Consider the following 19,869-nt stretch of genomic DNA (forward strand, 5'->3'; position numbering starts at 1 on the left):
CGGGGAAAAACACCTCAACGCTATAGAAGCGAAGAGGGCCATACTATAAGCGAAACCCGGCAAAGCCATTAATGTTTTAACGATCTTGAAGGATCATTCTATGAGGAAGAATAATCCAACGATCAAATCGTTAGATGTCAGTAGAGAGAGTGAGAACCAGTTCTCTTTACAAAAAACTCAGTGAGAATTTAATGAAAAAGATGATGGAAATACAATATAGTCGGTGTACTTACGCTGGACTCGGGTGTTGTTGAATCGTCTCCGGTTGCCTCGGTCCCACGAGTTGAGGGAGGCGCTGTGTCCGAGGCGCCAGTCGGCGCCATCCTCATCCCCCTCGCCCCCCTCCTCGTCGTCGTCATCCTCAATATCCTCTCCCTCGAGGCTGTCCACCTCCTCGTCATCTTCCTCGTCATCGTCGTGGTCCTCGATGATTGGCGGATGGCGCTGGGGGCGACGCGAGCGAACCTGGTGGTGAGGGTGGACCCGCGAAGACGCCGCCTGCGGACCTTCGTTGTAGGTGGCGCCAGTGTTCTCCGCCAGGAACACCACCTGCAATGCGAAACAGAAGCAGGCTCAACACCTCTCATTCTCATGACTTAGGTCATGCGATGGAATTTTTACAGCGTGTACTGTTGAAATAAATGCAATTTTCCACTTTTTAACAGGACTTAATGAGGCGAACTAGCAGTCCCCAACTATGCCAATACCTCCACTGCACAAACGCTCAACAATCGCCCACCGAAGATCAAATCCGCTCATTTAGTACTAATAGGGCTTATACTGTCGGCGCAAAATGTTGTGCCACTGTATTTTGCAAATTTATATCTGGACTTTAGCTCATGCCATAATTATGAATAATGCGTCATTTTAAAGGAAATTTTATTCTCATTTTGATTTATTTTTTGTTTCATGAAAAATTCAAAAATGTAGACACGCGACTGCAATAAATGACTCCGCGCACCGTAAAATTAGCCGTTTTGTCAACTTCATGAACTTTGTAACTCAACCTAAGGAAAACTACTACGTCTACAACAATCATCTTCCACATTATGTTGCAAGCATTAATGTAAATTGATTAAGTGGCTTTTGATTATTTTTAAAACGCATGTTTTGCTGTAAAATAACGAAAATATTTCAACACTATCTAGTCCCACAGTTTACTCCGAAAGAAAAAATAAAGTTGATGAAAAACTTCTTAGTTTATTTGAAATGTTTTGGTGTGCCACAGCCGCCCGTACATTTCTCCCTATCTGTCCCATTACGTATTCTTACTTATATATCCCAGATATTTACCCCCAGAGGTGGATTCAGCATCAAATTTTGGGGGAGGGGGTCATAACCAAGAACCGGGGATTGTGAAATATCCTCCGAGAGAGAGGGGCATTCTCCCGTGTTATAATTTTTAAAATAACCATTTTACACGCATTTAAATTTCATTTTTGTCTTAACAACAGATGAAATTGAACAATTTTAGACATTTATGTTGAAAAACTATCAAACTAATGAAAAATTAAAATATTTTGATAAAATTTGAGGGGGATTCATGACGCCTGTGATCCTCCCCCCCTAAATCCGCCCCTACTTGCCCTTTCTCTTCCTATGCGGACTTTTCCATCAATTTTTTCTCCTATTTTGTATCCGGCGAAACCTCTGTGTCTCATTACATGACCAATGTAACAGATTTCGATGGGAAAATCAAAGATTTGCGAGTCGTACTTTTTGATCTCGAGTCGAGTTAAAAACTACTCGCGAGCAGCATATGTATGCACCAATATATTCCCATTTTTTCGAAGGATAATAGGGAACATCGACGGTAATTGTGTCAGGATTCAGAGATGAATGAAAAAAATGCGTCTTTAACAGTTACATTAGCATAATTGATATTAATTAACCTCTAGTAATATGTCGTCAATTTAATTAATATATGTATCCAAACAGTTAGGAAGAGGCCTGAGTGTATGCATTTGCATAATTGTAATAAATATTACATACGAAAATGAATCATGTAATATTATATCCTCTCAAATTCTCGGTAAACCAATTGTCCTACATGCTCAGACACCAGGTTTGGACGTCTCCCTTGTTTAGCTGGACATTAGAACGACTTATCGACTTAAAAAACGATTTGATCGCATGAGATTCACGATAGCGGGCAAAGAAGAGCTGCCAGGTATGTGAAAGGCCGTTACGATAGTCTTGTTAGTGTAACTGACCTCTTAGATAAACTAGGATGGGAATCTCTGTCGGACCGTAGATTGAAAAATAGACTAAACCTTTTAGATAAATTCAAGAGCAGTGTCTTTTCTGGAGAAGTCAACCATATCTTACGGACGCCAACATACTATGGAAGATCAGATCATATAAATAAAATAAGAGAGATAGATTGTAGAACAGACAGATTTAGAATTTCATTTTTTCCAAGATCGATAAGAGATTATAACGGCTGCGATAGAACTCATAAATAGATTGCATGACTTGTGGTGTAGCCTACTAACCTATGTAAAACTTAATGCATGTTTCTTAATTAAATTATTATTTCTAACAGCATATAGTAGTATAATTTGTTAGCATGCGTGACGTATTTTGTACTGTGTGGTGTGCATGTCCTAATTGCATTCTGAAAGCTTGTGATTGATCACCCCCTGCCAAACACCATAGAGGTGGCTTGCAGGGTATTATCTAGATGCAGATAGCGCCCCCTGTCGCCAGATTTCTGAACCTACTGACGTCGACAGCGATATAACTTAAACTACTCGACTTCACTCGACATTCGTATTACTACTCGAAGCACCAACTAGTCGACTCGACTCGAATTTTCGAGTACTGCACACCCCTAGCGTAAATCCGTTGAACATGACAGCATTTTGGATCACTTAATTTTATTTTTGCGACAATTCATTTAAATTTATCGATGTCTACGCGACAGGCAAGAAATCATCGAAGTTTGCATGATATTACTACATTTTTTTCAACGCAGGGCCAACTTGAATCATGAGAGCCGTAGTCATTACATGTTGCCAAAACCCGTATGAATAAATATCTTGGTCAGACTATGACAGAATTATGTACATTCTGTGGTTTTCTATAATATTTCAGGCATGTCGTAATCTCATTTATTAACCCTTAACCAGAGACGTGAAATATTTGATGGTCTGGGAGACCGCAATAAAACAAAAATCCTTAAAACGTTGCAAACTCATTTTTATTGCTTAGTTTACTGTTTATTTGGCTTCTCAACTATTATAAAACTTATGTTTAATATTATGCATTCTAAATACGAACCAACTTTTTCAGTAAAAATTGTTTTTAAAACAGGATCAAAAACCTGATATCAAAAGCACTTAAGTTAATATTTTAATTATGGTACTTTTTTAAATTAAGTACTTAATTATCCACGTTATGCAACTAGAAATGCTTCCTTGTAAATTGTTAATTATTATAATTATTCTTGAAAAATCACTAGGAATTGTTTTAACAACTTATTGAATCATTTCCATCAGCATTACGGTTGTTGGATTTGCAATGTAGTGAGGTCTCACAGACCGCTACTCAAATTCAGCTGTAAATTTTCAGAAATAAATAATAAGAACGTTAAATTTTAAGAGTACCTTGTCCTTGTTATACAAAATTATGACGCTCACGAGGATAATAGATATTTTGAAATGGCGATTTAGAAAATATTCTTAATTTTAGAAACGCAGCGGTCTCTCAGACCGAACGTCACCGGTTAAGGGTTAATTTCTGTTTTCTCGTATTCGTTAAGTGAGACTGCTCAAGTCTAGCCGTATACTGTTTAGGAAAAAAGTGGAAAAGGCAAGGTTATTCGTGGCTGGATTATTACGCCAATGGCCTTCGGCGAAGGACGTTCATCGCCTTTCATAATAGCCATAATTTTCCTTCCGATGAGGTCGAAAGTGTTTTCAGTGGACCATCTTTCATTCAAGCATGCTAATGTGTTGACTAATTATATAGCGGTATCAAAGCCTCTTTGGCTTTCAAGGCATATCACGCCGTATTAAGTGCTAGACTGCAACGGCAGTTTTAGAGGATGTGGAGAAACGATATATTTCCACGATTAAAACACTAATAATCGCAATAATTACGAATCTTTATCGTTAAAATATTTCTTGATGTATCCGTCAGAACTATTTATCAAATGACTCCTGTGACAACTCCTAATTACGTTTATTACTACCTATTACTACTTACTTTACTTTACGACTACCTCATTATGGTTACAGCATTTTTGGAACTCATGCTAAAGATTGAAAGAGATATATTAACTCAGTTTTCATATTTAAGTTAATCTTAATTATTGTACTGCATGATTTTATGACCCAAGCCTTAAGTACGAGCTACTCATAAATTCTCTGTCACATTCCCTAATTATATATATGCACACATAAAATGGAATCATTTATAGAAGGTAACCAAAAGAAGTATCGGTGTTTTGGTATGTTGCTTGTAAGTAAATCATTCAATAATTCATTAGTTTCCGGCTGGTTAAATGACTGAGGCTGATATCAACCTCATAGCTTATTGTTGCAAAGGTAACCTGAACCCTAGCTTCATTAATGGCCTCACCGTTGCAATAGATTATCCAATTTGTTTAATATTTTATGATAATGCTTTCATTGAAACTGTTTCTTTTTTTAATCACTGCACTTTTATTCTTAGGTAGATAATTTCACGACCCTCTTTGTAACCAAGGGTGTTGTGAAATATTCTATTCGATAAAAACATAGTTATTCTCATTATGTGACTTCGTATTCTTAGTATTTTAAAATGATAAGTAAATTATTCGAAGTCTCGCCCTAGACAACAGAATTTTTATATAATACTTAAACGAGTCTTTTCCTAGAGCCAGAGACCCTTTGGCTTTATACTGATCTCATTATTCGGCAGTTTACTTCATCATTGTGAATTTACATGTGAACAAAAGGTTAACTAAATTTAGAATTGAGCTAAATCACAGTGTTCTCCTAATGTTATGGTTTCTTTAAAAAAATGTTTGTTTGACATAATTATAACATAATCATAACGAATTATCACCTTAAATTCTTGTAAATAGTCTGTTATATCTAAGTGTGATTATTTATTTATTTGAAAATATTGTTTTGCTGAATTGTTTTCATGCTCTTGGTGATCTGCAATGGTTGAATTTATCTGTAATTCTATTTGTTTACTTCTTTTCTTCTATTTATCTGCCAATGCTGAAAATGTAGAAAGCTGTACATTTATTTTCTCATGGGCCCAAGTGCCCACGAAAATAAACGAAATTATTATTACTATTATTAAAATATTCTATTCGGTAAAAAAATAGTTATTCTTATCATGTGACTACGTATTCTTATTAGTTTAAAATGATAAGTAAATTATTCGAAGTCTCGTCCTAGACAACAGAATTGTTATATAATAGGTACTTAAACGACTCTTTTTCCTAGAGCCAGAGACCCTTTGGCTTGATACTGATCTCATTATTCGGCAGTTTACTATTTAATTATCAACGGAAGTTAAGCTCGGTGAGTTACGTGTCGCATAAAGTTGCATGCGAAGTCGTTTCGATAACATCTGAGAGAGTGTCATCGCCGTCCGTTATATCATGATGCTGCTATATGCAAGGGAACTTTCTCTTGACCTTTGCTGAAATGCATTTTGCGCGTTCAAATCGTGGTGCGTGAAAATTTGAGAATGAATCACGATAATTGTGAAGAAATTGCGATTGTGTCTTGAGAAAATTCATTTTTTTCCAATTTCTATAAAGCTACTTGGTTTTTCTCATGGTAACGGGATAGATTCTAGTGCACCTCAGCGTTTTCCAAGTCGAATTCCTTAGTAGCACCAAACGGATTATAACAGTATATTTGTAAGATTTCGAAATACATCGGTATACAGATTTGCAAATCTGTATTTTATACATATTTTATACATGTCTGATGATCCATGGTCCTTGATGTATACCAGAATCTTTAAAATATGCAAATAATATTCTTACGGCGTAACCAGGGATCATCAGACATGCATAAGATATGTATAATAAACAGATTTACGACGAGTTATACGTATTTAATCTATGTAAAATCCATATTATGGCAGCAAATATAATACGTATAATATCTAGATATTATCTGCATGTCAGAGGACATTTGCATGTATTTAATACAGATATAATATGTATACAGTGTATACTATGATACGTATTAAATCTAGATATCTTTTGGTGCTACTAGGGATGCCATGACGACCTGTCCGCTTTTGACCGTGAAAGTCACCAGCTTCACAAAAGTATCCATAGAATTACTTAGAATATTGGAAATATAAAGAGCATCCACTTATAGTACCTATATCCTATAAAACCTACGGCCAAACACTGACTGACTGATCCATACGAATGTTTGGGGTAAACGAGACGAGGTACGACAAAAAGTTATTGAATTGGTCCCCTCTAGAATGTTCCAAAACCCTAGGAAAAATGGACGAATCATATTAGGGTAGTTTCCTTCTTCTAAGAAAACAAAAGCATTGATTGCGATTCGTTTCCCAACATTAGTGTATTCATAATATACAAATTATTTGGTTTTAGAAATCCCAGTTTAGACGAATGTTAATGGTCTATTTTAACCTCATGCCTGACGTCACACGGGCTTTTACCAGCATTCATACTTAGCCGTCGCGTTTTCGCGCGCTTGAAAATTTTCACTTTTCATTAAATCGCGAAAAATTGATATTGCCATTTAAAAATCTAAAAGCGTGAAATACGTACTCCAGGAGTAATAATCTTTCGAATTAGGCAATAAAAAAATGGGAAACACTCTATTACAGTTTTATTCGTGCTAATATTCATTATATATTCAGGCTGTGATATTTTTTTACCATTGGTCGAAAGAGATAAGAAACCAGTCCAACCATGCTCCTGAATTAAATTTAAACTTGAAGCTTGAACGTGGTGGATGAATAAAAAAAATATATATTGTGGAAGTAACAAAGTGTCTTCAATTGCTAATATTCTCCTGAATGTTGCGGCTCGAGGCTTTACTATATAAGTGCGATGTGTTCGTCTTTTCAAAATATCATTTAGTCATTTTATTCAAATAGATTATTTAATTTTGCTTTCTTATTTTATTATTAATACAATTTTATACCTCTATCATCCGTCATCTCTGTGTAGGCCTATCGATAAATTATTTATTCCTCTTATAATCTAAATTCATTACCCGATCTCATTATACTCTTTTAGAGAGATAAATATTCTTTCCACTACAGATAATGTTAAATATTCATGCGTTATGGTGTTCAGTTTTCCATTGAAATAACTTTCTGCGTGAGTACGCTTTTATAGGTCCCGTTTTATGAATTTACCGGCCTATTTTAAGGCGACGTGGATATAATCTTTTCACGTTTTCCACTAGTGAATTCATGGTCAAAATTGTAACAGTATATGAGTTCAGGAATTGTAAAGGGATTACGCACAACGGTGCCACATGAACCATGTCTATACGAGTGACTTTTTACTTCAATTTCCGTTATTCACTGGTAAATTATTTTAAAGCGTTTAAAAGCGATACAGTTTTCAAATTCTATCGATCTTTCTCTTTTAATCACAAAATGACACACGGTAAAACATTACCTCGCTAAGCTTTCTAATTTAATTTATTTTTAATTTATAATACTCCTCGTTTATTTGTAGATTTTGGGTCTTCCAGCGTAAGCATTGAATTCTCTTTTTCACGTATTAGGATGCACACTATTAATGATTTTAAAAATAATACTGCACTCTTTCCAAGATAATGCTAACGTGGCGCTCCGGTACATAAGATACCATTAACGGTGGTAATCCATCCCATATTTATAAAATGAATATCTTTAACGGAACCTTTTCATGTAATTTTTCCCGTGAGCAGCAGGCATAAGAGTAAATTCTACCGATACGTGAGTCTTTGTCTAATATTGTGAAATTGGTGCGATGATAGCGTAAATAGAGAAAAGCATTTTAATGAAGTGTTCAAAACTATTGGAATAATTTATGAAATTCATCGAATGAAGACACTAGAATTGATTATAATAAATGGAAACCCATACAACTTTGCAGCGTTTTTGCATTATGCTTACTGTATTGTAAAAAATCGTAAACGTAGCCTTCTGAGACAAATATTATTCATAATAAAAGATTATCTCTGTTACCAGAGCCCTTCAAGGTAAAATCCAACGATAAAATATGCAATAAACATATTATTTATGCGTGGAGAAATCGATAGGAATACGAATCCTTTATTCCGCTCCTCATTTGTTTACAAATAAGCCGGAAATACCGCGTGAGCAGTTCTAGTTCTGAAAGTCGCGATGAGATTCGAGGTACTGTTAGCGGAATAACAGTCCGTACCACGTGTAAACCGGGCTTTACCATATCTCCGATATATTAATCGAAAGTGTCGTCAGATTTCGATTGAGCAATGTGGTGAATGACCCTCTTCCGGTTAGCGCCTTTCGTCGTCTTTCCTTTTCTCCATCGTCTGCCTCGCGGGCTGCTGAAGATAACCGCTTGAATTCTTACTTTCTGAGTCATTTTAATATTCCCCCCCAATTATTCGACGTTTTATCCAGCGTTGGAAAATTATGCTTCTGTTGCAGTAAGGGTTGCACTTAAGTTGTTATTAATCCGAAAGCGATTCTTTATCTCTGGCCTTGTACGACTTTCTCGGGCTTCCTTGAAAAAGAATAGCGGAGCATCACAAAACGTTTATTTCCTGCCGACAAGATTCCCCTCCTGCGACTTGTGATCGTTTACGTCGTATCTAGGACATGTTGCCATAATTGTTCATGTCTTTAGTTCAGAAAGGGAGAATTCGTATTTTGTCTCACGTTTCTCAACTTTCCTCTGCTGTTATGTGAATGAAGTAAAAGCGACATTTACGCCTGAACGTTACACGGAGGAAAATTTATTATTGTGGAATAAGTTTCCGACTCCTTTACAGTTTCCGTTTAATATTTTGAAAAAAGGCACGACGTGTTTTGATATCACATAGTGTAATTATATCAGAACCCCTCTATATTTCTAGGTCCAACAGATACAATAAATTAAGAGGGATATTTTGCCGAACGGATAGAAATGAGAATTCGTCTTTCCTTTAATCGATCAATAAAATACTTTAATACATGGTAGGTGGAACTTGGATGGAGCATTTACTTTTCATTTTAACGGCTTTTGTGTCATGTAGGATAAATTGTTTAAATCAATTATTATCGCACATTTTCGTCCAAACTTGGCTATTTAATGTATCAAAAATCCATAGTATTAGATACAATGTCGAAAAGGTTGGATACCCAAGAAAACCCGTTTTGATGGTACATCCAAAAAAATGTTTGCGATGCCATAGCCCAGCAACTAAAGAATTGCGACCCTTGAATGAATGAACAAAAAGTGCTTAGATTGGCCCCCTACTGAAATATTGCAGATTCCCCTTGAAAAACTCCGTATAAGTATTAGATTATGCTGGATTAATATCAATGCATGAATTTAATGGGAAAAATTTAATCCTGGATTAATTTTTTCATGGAGTTTTGAGGAAATAGTTTTTTTTATCTATCTTGAAAATAATTAAAAGTAAGTTGTATCGAGTATTCTTAAGGGTACTTGTAACCTCCTTTGCTTTGCATTAAACACTTGTATTTATATGGCTTTAAATAGTTGAGACGAAAGGAACAAGGTTTGCTGAGGCATCATAAATCTCTAGTGAAAAAATTCAGCTTATTTAATGAGGCGGAACAACTGTCGCTATTCCAAACCTATTGATGTTTTTGCATGCAAGTTTTTACAAAATCGCTCGATTTCGACGAGTTCCTTGCTTCTAGTGATTTCTAAAATAGCATCCACTCTTGGCGTCACACAAATAAATAAGCTTTCGACTTTGTTCTTGAAATGTAAATTGCAATATAATTTACAGATTTGAGCACCTGTAAAACATTTAACACTTCTTCTCGTTATCTTAAATGGTCGTGAAATTGCGCTACAATATGTTTCTCAGAAGTTAGAACTCGCTGTCAATTATTGAAATCAATTATTATTGTTAATAATTTTCGCTGGAAATTGGCGTCACGGCTGTATGTTAAAATTTACTCGAATGAACAAACAAATACCTGTTTCAATCCCACTGAAATACCCCAAGAGATTTCAACGTCAGCTCACCTTTACCAGGGAATCATTCTGTTTAGTGTCACCGTCGTGCCGTAAATAAGACGCAGTCACTTTAAAATACTGTTTCCAGTCTTAATCAAATGAGTTCTGGATTCGCCGAAAATACTTTGGAAAAATGAAAGTGGGATTACCCTCGCGGTGAGGGAAAGGGTTTACCCCAGGGAAGGAGCTGACGCCTCCAACCTGAACGTGAGATTTCACCCTCATTTGATTTAGTACAGGGTGAGTGCTAACTTTATTATCCCAACTATCCTCAGAAATATCATTTTTTTTCTAAAATTTTCAGTTCTGTTCGAGCACTTGATAGCATACTTTGGATTATTTTACGCGATCATTTTGGGTGCAGACGCCGCAAGGTTGATATTGCACGATGCAAGTTTGGACATTCCGCGCTCAACATAGTAAGATGCTGACTTAGGTTTTTTTGGTTTCCAGCCGCTGGAAAAAAATAATAGGAATAAATAACAATAGGAATTAATAATAATAGGAATTAGGGATGGACGGATCCAGGATTTTTCTCGGGTCCGGATTCGGATCGGATCCTTGATTTTCGGAGCCGGATTTCTCGGATCGGATATTTTCGGATCCAAATGCATTTTCCAATTCCTGACGATGAGATTCCCCCGATGATTGTTCAATCTCTTGGGAAGAGTCGCACTATGTGCCAGTCGTATTTTGCCATTTTTATTTTCCACGGCTGAAATTCTCCTACGTAATCTCTGCGAGAGCTTTCAAACAAAACAGTTCATGAGTAGGACAAGAATCGCATGCGACGGCGCATTCGGAGATAGAATCGGAACACTTTCCACCCTTATGGGGCAATGCATTCACTGAAGCTATTATTGAAAATTTCTCTTCCAGATCCGATGTCTTCCGCGACTCTGAATCCGATGTATCCGATGAAGGGCAATATCCGCGGATATTTGGATTCGAGGTATCCGATTATTACTCTTATTACTCTTATTATCCAGGTAATTTTAGGGTTGGACAGATCCAGGATTTTTTTTAGATCCGGATTCGGATCGGATCCTTGATTTTCGGAGCCAGATCTTTCGGATCGTATATTTTCGGATCCAAATGAATTTTCAAATTCCTGACGCTGAGATTCCCCCGATGATTGTTCAATCTCTTGGGAAAAGTCACACTATGTTCCAGTCGTATTTTGCCTTTTTTATTTTCCTCGGCTGAAATTCTCCTAAGTAACCTCTGCGAGAGCTTTCTAACAAAACGGTTCATGAGTAGGACAAGAATCGCATGCGACGGTGAATTCTGAGAGGGAATCGGAACTCCGTCATCCCTTATGGAGCGTTGCATTCAATGAAGCTATCATTTAAAATTTCGGAACCAGATCCGATATCTTCCGCGAGTTTGGATCCGAAGTATCCGATGAAGGGCAATATCCGCGGATATTTGGATCCGAGGTATCCGATCCGACCATCCCAAATAGGAATAAATCCAAATAATTTGATTACTGTCCTGGGATCTACTGATGCTCTAAAATGGATGGCTCTTATATAACTCACTCAGTGCTAAAACTTTCCCGTCGGACGTGTTTCCTTATTTTCGAAACCATCATGTAAAGCTACACTTGTTACTGCAATAAGCACTTTACTATAAAGAAAGATCTGGTGCTTTTCCGGAAAATAGAATGAATAGAAGGGTTTCTTGGGTTTCCAACCATGTGAGAGTGTCTATTTTCTCTAAATTTTCGAAGTCCGACACGTTCCTCGTCATCAGGGAATGATGCCGGTGCCATTAACGTGGCTTATATTAATTCTTTTCATGGCGTCAGATTCATTCCGCCAGCTATTTAACGTTTTTGCAAAGTGTAAAATTGCCTTAAGAACTTTGCTAACTAGTAAGCCGAATGGACGCAGCAAAAATGGTATAGCAGAATATAACAGGCGAAGAAGGCTATCTATAAGAAGAATAATCTACTTACAGCTGAAAATACTGGAATAGAAGAGAGGAAAAAATTAGTCAGATGCAACATATGGTGTATGATTCTCAATGAAAGCAAGGCTTGGACGTTGACAGCAGCAGAGAAGTCAAGAGTGGAAGCATTCGAAATGTGGTTCCTAATGAAGACAATCGTTGAAGGACAGGTGGAAGGGAAGAAGGGCATGGAATGGCCATCAATGAGTTACATATGTCAGGTTATAAAGGATGTAAAAGAGAAGAGATACATCATTATGAAAAGGCTAGTGGATAGGAGAGAGGAAGGCATGATTGCATCAAACTAATTTTAGGAGTTTTTACTTATGATGATGATTTAACATTTCATCCACCCATGATGTTGAGGTGGATACGATGCTGTCGGCATATAAAGGCCTCTAAACACGGTGAACGATCATGCTGACTGATCATGCGAATGAAATCATTCCCACTGCCATCATTCACGGGATCACGTGAGCAAAAATATAACGCGTTCAAATTTTCACTGTACCGTCATGCTCGTGACGGTTCATTCGCGAATGTTTCCGTAAAGGCCGTTTTACACGGTACACGGAATTGCGCAATCTGACGTACGTGCGAAGGCGCGATCAAAACTGCATCGTGTAAAGCGGTGAATTGCTAGAACAAATGCGAGAATGCGTGGAAGTGAAACGGCAAAATAGCCCCTGTTCTAATTTCGGTCATGCATTCGCGCAATTCCGCGCCATTTTAGAAATTAATGCAGCTCTAACCTGCGCAATTCCGTGCCCCGTGTGAAACGGTCTTAATGCACGGTGAATGGTCATGCAAAAGAAAGTCATAGCGGCCTTATGACATCCCTTCAGTTCATCCCTGGGTGATTTACGAATCATTCGAATAAAATCCTGTCGCGATCCGCTTGTGCCGAAACTGTGAATTTCTTTTTGTGCAAGAAGAATTTTTTATTATTTCCGCCGCTCGCTTTGGAATGGCACTTGTCTCCACGAGTGGGCGCCCTCTTGATTTCCAGATCTCGGGTCGCCGTTACAAGTTTCCCAAGAATCGCTTCCGCCGTGGAAGTCACTCCCCACCTTGCAGATCCGTTTGAGGACTATCCTCGCACAGAGAGAGAGAGAAGAGTGGCTCATTACACACGCGAGCGAGCCCAAGACCCTAAAGACCCCGAACGCTGGGAAGGGCACCAACAAAATCTTCTTCTCCCAACCCGAGAGGAGAGAGAAAGAGACGTGTTAGCGTTGGGAACACCCGTTACGTATCCCTCCGCCAAAACGGTTTATTGTGAGCGTCTCTATGGAGCGAGACGTGGTTCGCCTTTCCTTTGTTTTTCTCCAAAAAACCTCCCCAGTCCCCCACCTCCCATTCCTCCCGTCCCAACTATTAAAGTGGTGATTTTATTTCCACGCAAGGACTCCTGCGAAACTTGGAAAATGTTTATTTTGTGTTCCTTCTGAGTAATTTGGATACACACGTAGCTGCAAACTTGACATCCAAAACAGTACCACTAATGTAAGTGAGTGTATGAAGAAAGGACACTATGGCAATACACCTTTGTAATCCATTAATGGGGATTTTAAGTAATGTAGCTGCAAATTTCACTTCCAAAGTAGTACCACAGAGTAAGGATATACAGAGAGGACACTATAATATTACACCATTGTTATATTAATCATGAGTATTTCGCATGGCGGTCATCTTGAAAATGAGTTCATTTTGCTCCAGATTAGAAATAAGTCAAACATTATAGTCGCAGATTAAGTAAATATATACTCTACGTCATTACCTTTCTGAAAAAAGATGGTTTCCTCGGAGTACGCCTGTATAATTTTCAACAGGGGAGAGCTCAGAAAGGTTTAATTGGAAGGTATGTTCACTTAACTGCATGGGAGGTACCCAATTTATAAATCATCAACTATATGTTGCATTTTAGTCCTTCCTGTAATTCAACACGATGGCTCTTTTTTCATTGTTACAATATGTTGTTTTATATAATTTATAGATATATTTTAGGCCACATTTAGGTGTGTACATTGATTACACGCGAAATGACATGAATCTTTCATATTTTGCTATTGTAACTGTGCATTGACTAAACTGCTGTAAAAAACAAGTAAAAAAGGTGCCATCATGTAGAATCCTGCCATTATTGAAGTTATAATGTAATAAAATTTATTGAATTCAACTTTTATTCCTGCACTCATATAACAAACAAGTTTATAACAAACATATTTGTAACAAACAGCTGTGCAAGGTATCTCAGTCACCCCACCAATAAAAGTTGAAACTTTCTAAAACAATTTCAATGTAAAAAAATCATTCGTCACCTAAATAATGACAAACAGCGTTTAGCTCATATACAAAAAATATCAAAGGGACAAAATAAAAAATAAAACAACTATATTACATTAACATAGTTTGGGGTAACTGAGTTACCCCGCACAGTCACGGAATGGTTAATCCGTAAATTAAATGGAATACAAAGGATTCGTCACAAACGGCTATTGGCAAACGGAAAGCGTTACACAGATGCTGAACGAATTAAGCTAGGAGCTGCTAGATTCTTGGAGCCTACGCACTAGGCTTATAGTTGTTGAATAATTGAGAATGGATATCTTTCAGAGCGACACGGAGGACATAATATTAGAGCCCCACACTATTTCCAGGTCGGACAGAAGCGATAAATTAAAGAGAGATATTGTGCCGAAGGGATAGGTATGGGAATTCCTTTTTCCGCCGAACGATAAAGGAGTTTAATAAATGCTAAGTGAAACTTCGTTGTAGAATTTCCTTTTTATTCTTCACGGCTGAAGTCCTAACATCCCCTGCCACACGCCTACGCCACGCGACTTGCGGGGTAACATGCACCGTGAAAACTCTCATCTAAAATTTCGTGAACTGAGATTGGTGGGGAATTGGTTGAAGGGTAATAGCGTGAGCCGTTCCTCTCTTCCAAATCGATCTTCCTTCCAAATGGCCGTTTTATCTCGGAGGTCTAACCGTCCGCACGGGCGTAATGACCTTTCGACCCTTAAATCACTCCCTCCCTTTTCTTACTTCGGATCTAAAGGTGTCAAGCGCTTATCTCCAATCCTCGACGAGCACTGACGATCCTAAAAATAGCGTAGCCAAGAGGATGCTCCGTAAATAAATATATTTTAAATGACCTCGATTGGCTACATTATGAGACGCGATGGCATAATGAAACAATTGTTAAAGGACAAAAGGAAGGGAAGAAGAGAAAGTGAGGATACGATGTATGTATCAGCTAATGAAAGGCGTAAGACGGAAGAATTATGTTCATGTTTAAAGATTAACAGTGAGCTTTAACATCAATGATGGTCACCAGAAAACATTATTCAGTTGCATTAAAATATTAGCATTAATTTTAAAGGCTTGGGAAATATTTTATTAATATTACGCGAGAAACCTGGTTAGTATAAAATAAATTCATTATAATGGGCTCTCATACTAGATTTAAGCTCACACAAAGAGTTTTTGGCACTCTTCTTTACTATACTAACGTATCGTATACTATATTCATTCTCCCAGTGATTCGACCCGAAGGTTGGTTTAGAGCGGTGGGGGTAGAGCTCACACCGAACTACGACACAGACTTCAGCTCAGACATTCAAGGTAATGGGCTTAGTTCCTTTCCATCGGCCCTCACGCTCTTCCAGGATCTTGTTTGGGGATGATCAAAAGGATTCTCCCGGAATTTGAACCCTGTACCCCTCCATGACAATCAGCCAATCGCTCTACCCACCAGGCTGCCACTCATCCTCATTGTTGCATTAATTTTTGTTCATGGTAGAACAATAAAACAGTACAGTTCCACAAACGTACGGTAATGTTTATGGTATGGAACCGTAACGTTTGCGGTACTGTACTGTTTTTTTTTTGTTCATCACTGGTCAACAATCCTAGGATTGGTTTGACGCAGCTCTCCACTCAGTTCTCCTATCAGCTAATCTTTTCACACCTACGTATTTCTTCTCTTTCACATCTCTCTTTACTTGTTCCATATATTTTGTTGTACCTTGAATATCTCCTCGTTTCACCAAGTCACGCCATAACCAGTTGATTTCAATTTTTGTTTAATTAAGATGGACACATAAGTATTCGATGCCATCATTCGACGGAGACGGATTTTTTTCTTGAGCTGACTTGAGCATTTATACCCTGTTCTTGCAGTAAAATATCATTAACTATCCACAAAAGGATAATATAACATCCAAAGCGAGATTGGCTAATCTCTTCTCTGACCGTTCCCGCTAACTAGAACGCCCTGAATTAACTTCCATGTTAATAGAATCACCATTTATCTTTGAATTCTAGTCCAGACTAGTTCTCCTAATCTCTCCGCTTAAATAGCGGGCAATGGTTCAGCTGCTGGTGATAAGTTTCCACATCTTCAGATTGTAGAATAAAATTCACGCAGGGGAACAAATGGCTTAAACAAGTGTTAAGATACGAGTGTTACCTTGCCTTTGTGATGGAGGGATAAAATGAAAGACAGGCTTCTAATGAGTGCGTGAAATACGTCGTCGTAAAACGAACAGCAAACAGTAAATTAAAAACATATTCTATTTTATATTTCATTGTTTTCTTCCAGTTTTTTGTGATATTTTTGAGTTTTGAATTACTTTATTTTACATGTTTTGCTCAGTTTTTTTTATATTTTGCATATATTTTTGTTTTTAATTATTTTTGCCTTTCTTTTGGCAATTGTATCTCTTTTGTTGTAATATTTTTTCTAATGATTGTCAGTTTAAGCTAAGGGCCAGCCGCCAAGGAAATGAAACATCACAATATCCAGTGTGAAAAATATAAAAAAAGAAATGAAATTCAATCTGAAAAATATTAATAATAATTTTGATATGAAAGACATAAGGAAAAATGAGGCATTGCCGAATTTATATTTCTTTTGGATATCTATAGCTTACAGAGCGTTAATGATGAACTGGGTAAGTAATCCCTTAATTTCTCTGATAGTGTGTTGTGTTGAAGGGACTCTTGGAGGCTCACAGCTTCAGTCTTGATGAACTCGCGAACACGGGGTACTTTTATCCTTGAATTCTGATGAAATCTCTCTAATGTCGCGAAAAGTTTAGCCCTCGAAAGTCGAATTCCGCGACTCAAATCACCGATGGCGGCACTGAAGGCAATGACGTAATACCAACATGGCCGACGCATCGATGATAGCGTTGTGATGATAACATAGGTGTAATAGGATGAATCGTCGTGCCACTGCGAAAATTAGAAAAAGTAGAAAATATCAAGAAAGATTTTTCTTGGCTTTGAGGAGGTATTTCGATTCCTTGGGGCAACGACATATAGCATTTAAGATTAAGGCATTAATAAATTTTAGCTGAAATATCCTCTACTATCTCACGGCGATTACTCAAAGGGTTCCTAATCACAATTAATGCGTGACTACGATAAAAAGAAACATTATTCTTAGCAAAATAGAAAAGAAAAGTGCAATACGTCGGTTACCCCAGGTGCATTAAACAAAAAAACCACCGTCCCAGTAAATTATGAATTTTAGCAATTAATGGCAACTACAAGGCATGTTGTATGTATATAAATGCATAAAATATATTACTTACGACGTTATGATAGCTTAATACCAAAAATATAATAAGGAAAATTAGTTAATTCCCAGAAATACCAATGATTTGTCAACGTGGTTTCCTTAAGGAATTGGTTGTTATCCTCGAAGCACTACTTCCGAATTCGGCCAAGAGTTGGCCTATTGCTTGTCTGGATTCTCGATATTCGTGGAGTCGTGAAATGAATTGTACGGAAGGACGGATGTCTGGTAACAGCAAGGAATACCAAATCGAACTCACTAGTCCAAGCGTTTGCACTGAGATAATTACGTTTTTTTTCGGTCCTTCCCCAGCCTTTTTTCTCATTTCGAACCCAATGTGTCCGACGCTTCTATACCCAATCGTTGGTGAGCCCGTGCGATCCGCGCGCCATCTGTTTTCGTTTCCCTCGCAGCGTGTCTTGCGTGTCTTGCACACTGGCACGCAACGTCTTACGTGTATCCACTCCACACAGTCTTTTTTTTCCTCTCTTTCTTCCTTCTTTTCCTGTCTCTCTTTTGTGAGGGTGGAGCTTCGATGTAATACCCCCCCCTCTACCGCCGGAACTTCCTCTTTCTTTTTGGTTCCCGCCGATCGTGCCAAATTACAGTCTTCCACTTGCTCTTCCGTTTTGGGCCCAGCCTGAGAATTTCCACGAAAATGTAAGTCTTAAGAGTGACACTCCGAAATCTTTTTTTTATAATGAAATTTTAGTTTATTTCCGATACCGATTGACTAAAGCATCATGCAGTGTATTCCTTATCGACCTTTTGATTTATATTTAGAATTTTGATGATGTGTTTCATTTCCGTTATTGATGAGAAATTTAAGTATCCATGAGATATTTTTGTGATAATAGTTTTCTAATTTAAGAATACCGGGAGTTGCGACGGTGATATCTTTACGTAATCACCCGCGATGCACAAATTTGGTCAAGGTGAATGATTTTTTTCTCCGTGGATTTTTCGCACAATATTGGTTTCAATTTATTTTTGTTACTGTGCACCAATTCTGGTATTTTTTCATAATGAGCACCTTTCTGTGTGTAAACTTGCCTTGATGCGCAGATATTTTCATTTGCCTCTGCTGCCATATGTGTTAGATGGTAATCCAACCAAGAGTGCTCTCCTGGGGTATCAATTCCCATTTTATTATATCTGATGCTAATGTATACTATGAACGATGTAATTTAATGAAATATGCGATATTATTATTATTTAATTTTTTTAAATTTTTTCACAGCATTTTTGCTGATTTTAGGCGAGGTACGGGTATCACCCAGCACTCTCGACTTTTTACTCTGAGTTGAAAAATTTTCTGACAATTTGAAATGTGTTTAAAATTGCTGCTTTTCTTATTGTAATGAACAAGTTTTTCGGCAGTCCAATAGTTTTAAGACCTTGATGGATTGAATGAGGCACTACTCCTGTGGCAGAGATAATTATTGGTATTATGTGTACTTTATCTGATTTCCATAATCTCTTAATTTCATCTTTAAGTTCTTCATAATTTTCCATTTTGTTATAGGTACGGCGATGTGTATCAAGTACGTTTCATGGTGAATTTTATCTTACACAACAAAATAAGGTCTATTGCTATGGACTGTTTTATCGGTGATAATTAATCGGTCATAATAAGGCTTACCGTGATCGTTTTCAAGGTTGGTTTTAGGTTTGTATTTATGATAAGTAATTGCATTGTCTATGAGTTTATACTTTAGACCTAATTTCTGGTGGATGTTGTTGCATTATCCAGTTACATTATTATTATTTTAAATACATTTTTGATAAATAACTTTAATTTTGTGGAAGCTTCTGAACTGTGATCTGAAAATAATTGACTTTTCGTGAATCCACAACCTCCATTTAATTGTCATATAATTATTCAGATATTCCACCTTTAATGCAACTGCTAATTAAATTTCATAAATAAAAGTGGCCATAACTAAAATCTTGCATTGAAATAAATACTCGCTATTTTCCACGATTATGATTTTTTTTACGACCTAGATTTCAATATTACTACATAATCTTCAAGGTGAAGATGATGTAGTTGTGAACACCTTGAATATGATGTAGTGACATTGAAACCTAAGCCGTAATAAATTTTATTATCACGGAAAGATGTAACTACTTATTTCATTATGGAAAAATT

At 37.2% G+C, this 19,869-nt stretch overlaps 1 protein-coding gene across 1 annotated transcript in view; it reads right to left on the minus strand.

Annotated features, from left to right (window-relative positions):
• Positions 1-19,869, minus strand: part of LOC124168740 — a 117,641-nt gene that overhangs the window by 82,540 nt on the left and 15,232 nt on the right. Inside the window, exon 3 of the mRNA XM_046547008.1 lies at positions 234-549. Within this exon, the coding sequence (XP_046402964.1) occupies positions 234-549 (316 nt within the window). The remainder of the gene's footprint in view (positions 1-233; positions 550-19,869) is intronic.

The sequence above is a fragment of the Ischnura elegans genome, chromosome 12 (genome assembly GCF_921293095.1).
Source record: "Ischnura elegans chromosome 12, ioIscEleg1.1, whole genome shotgun sequence".
NCBI lineage: Eukaryota > Metazoa > Arthropoda > Insecta > Odonata > Coenagrionidae > Ischnura > Ischnura elegans.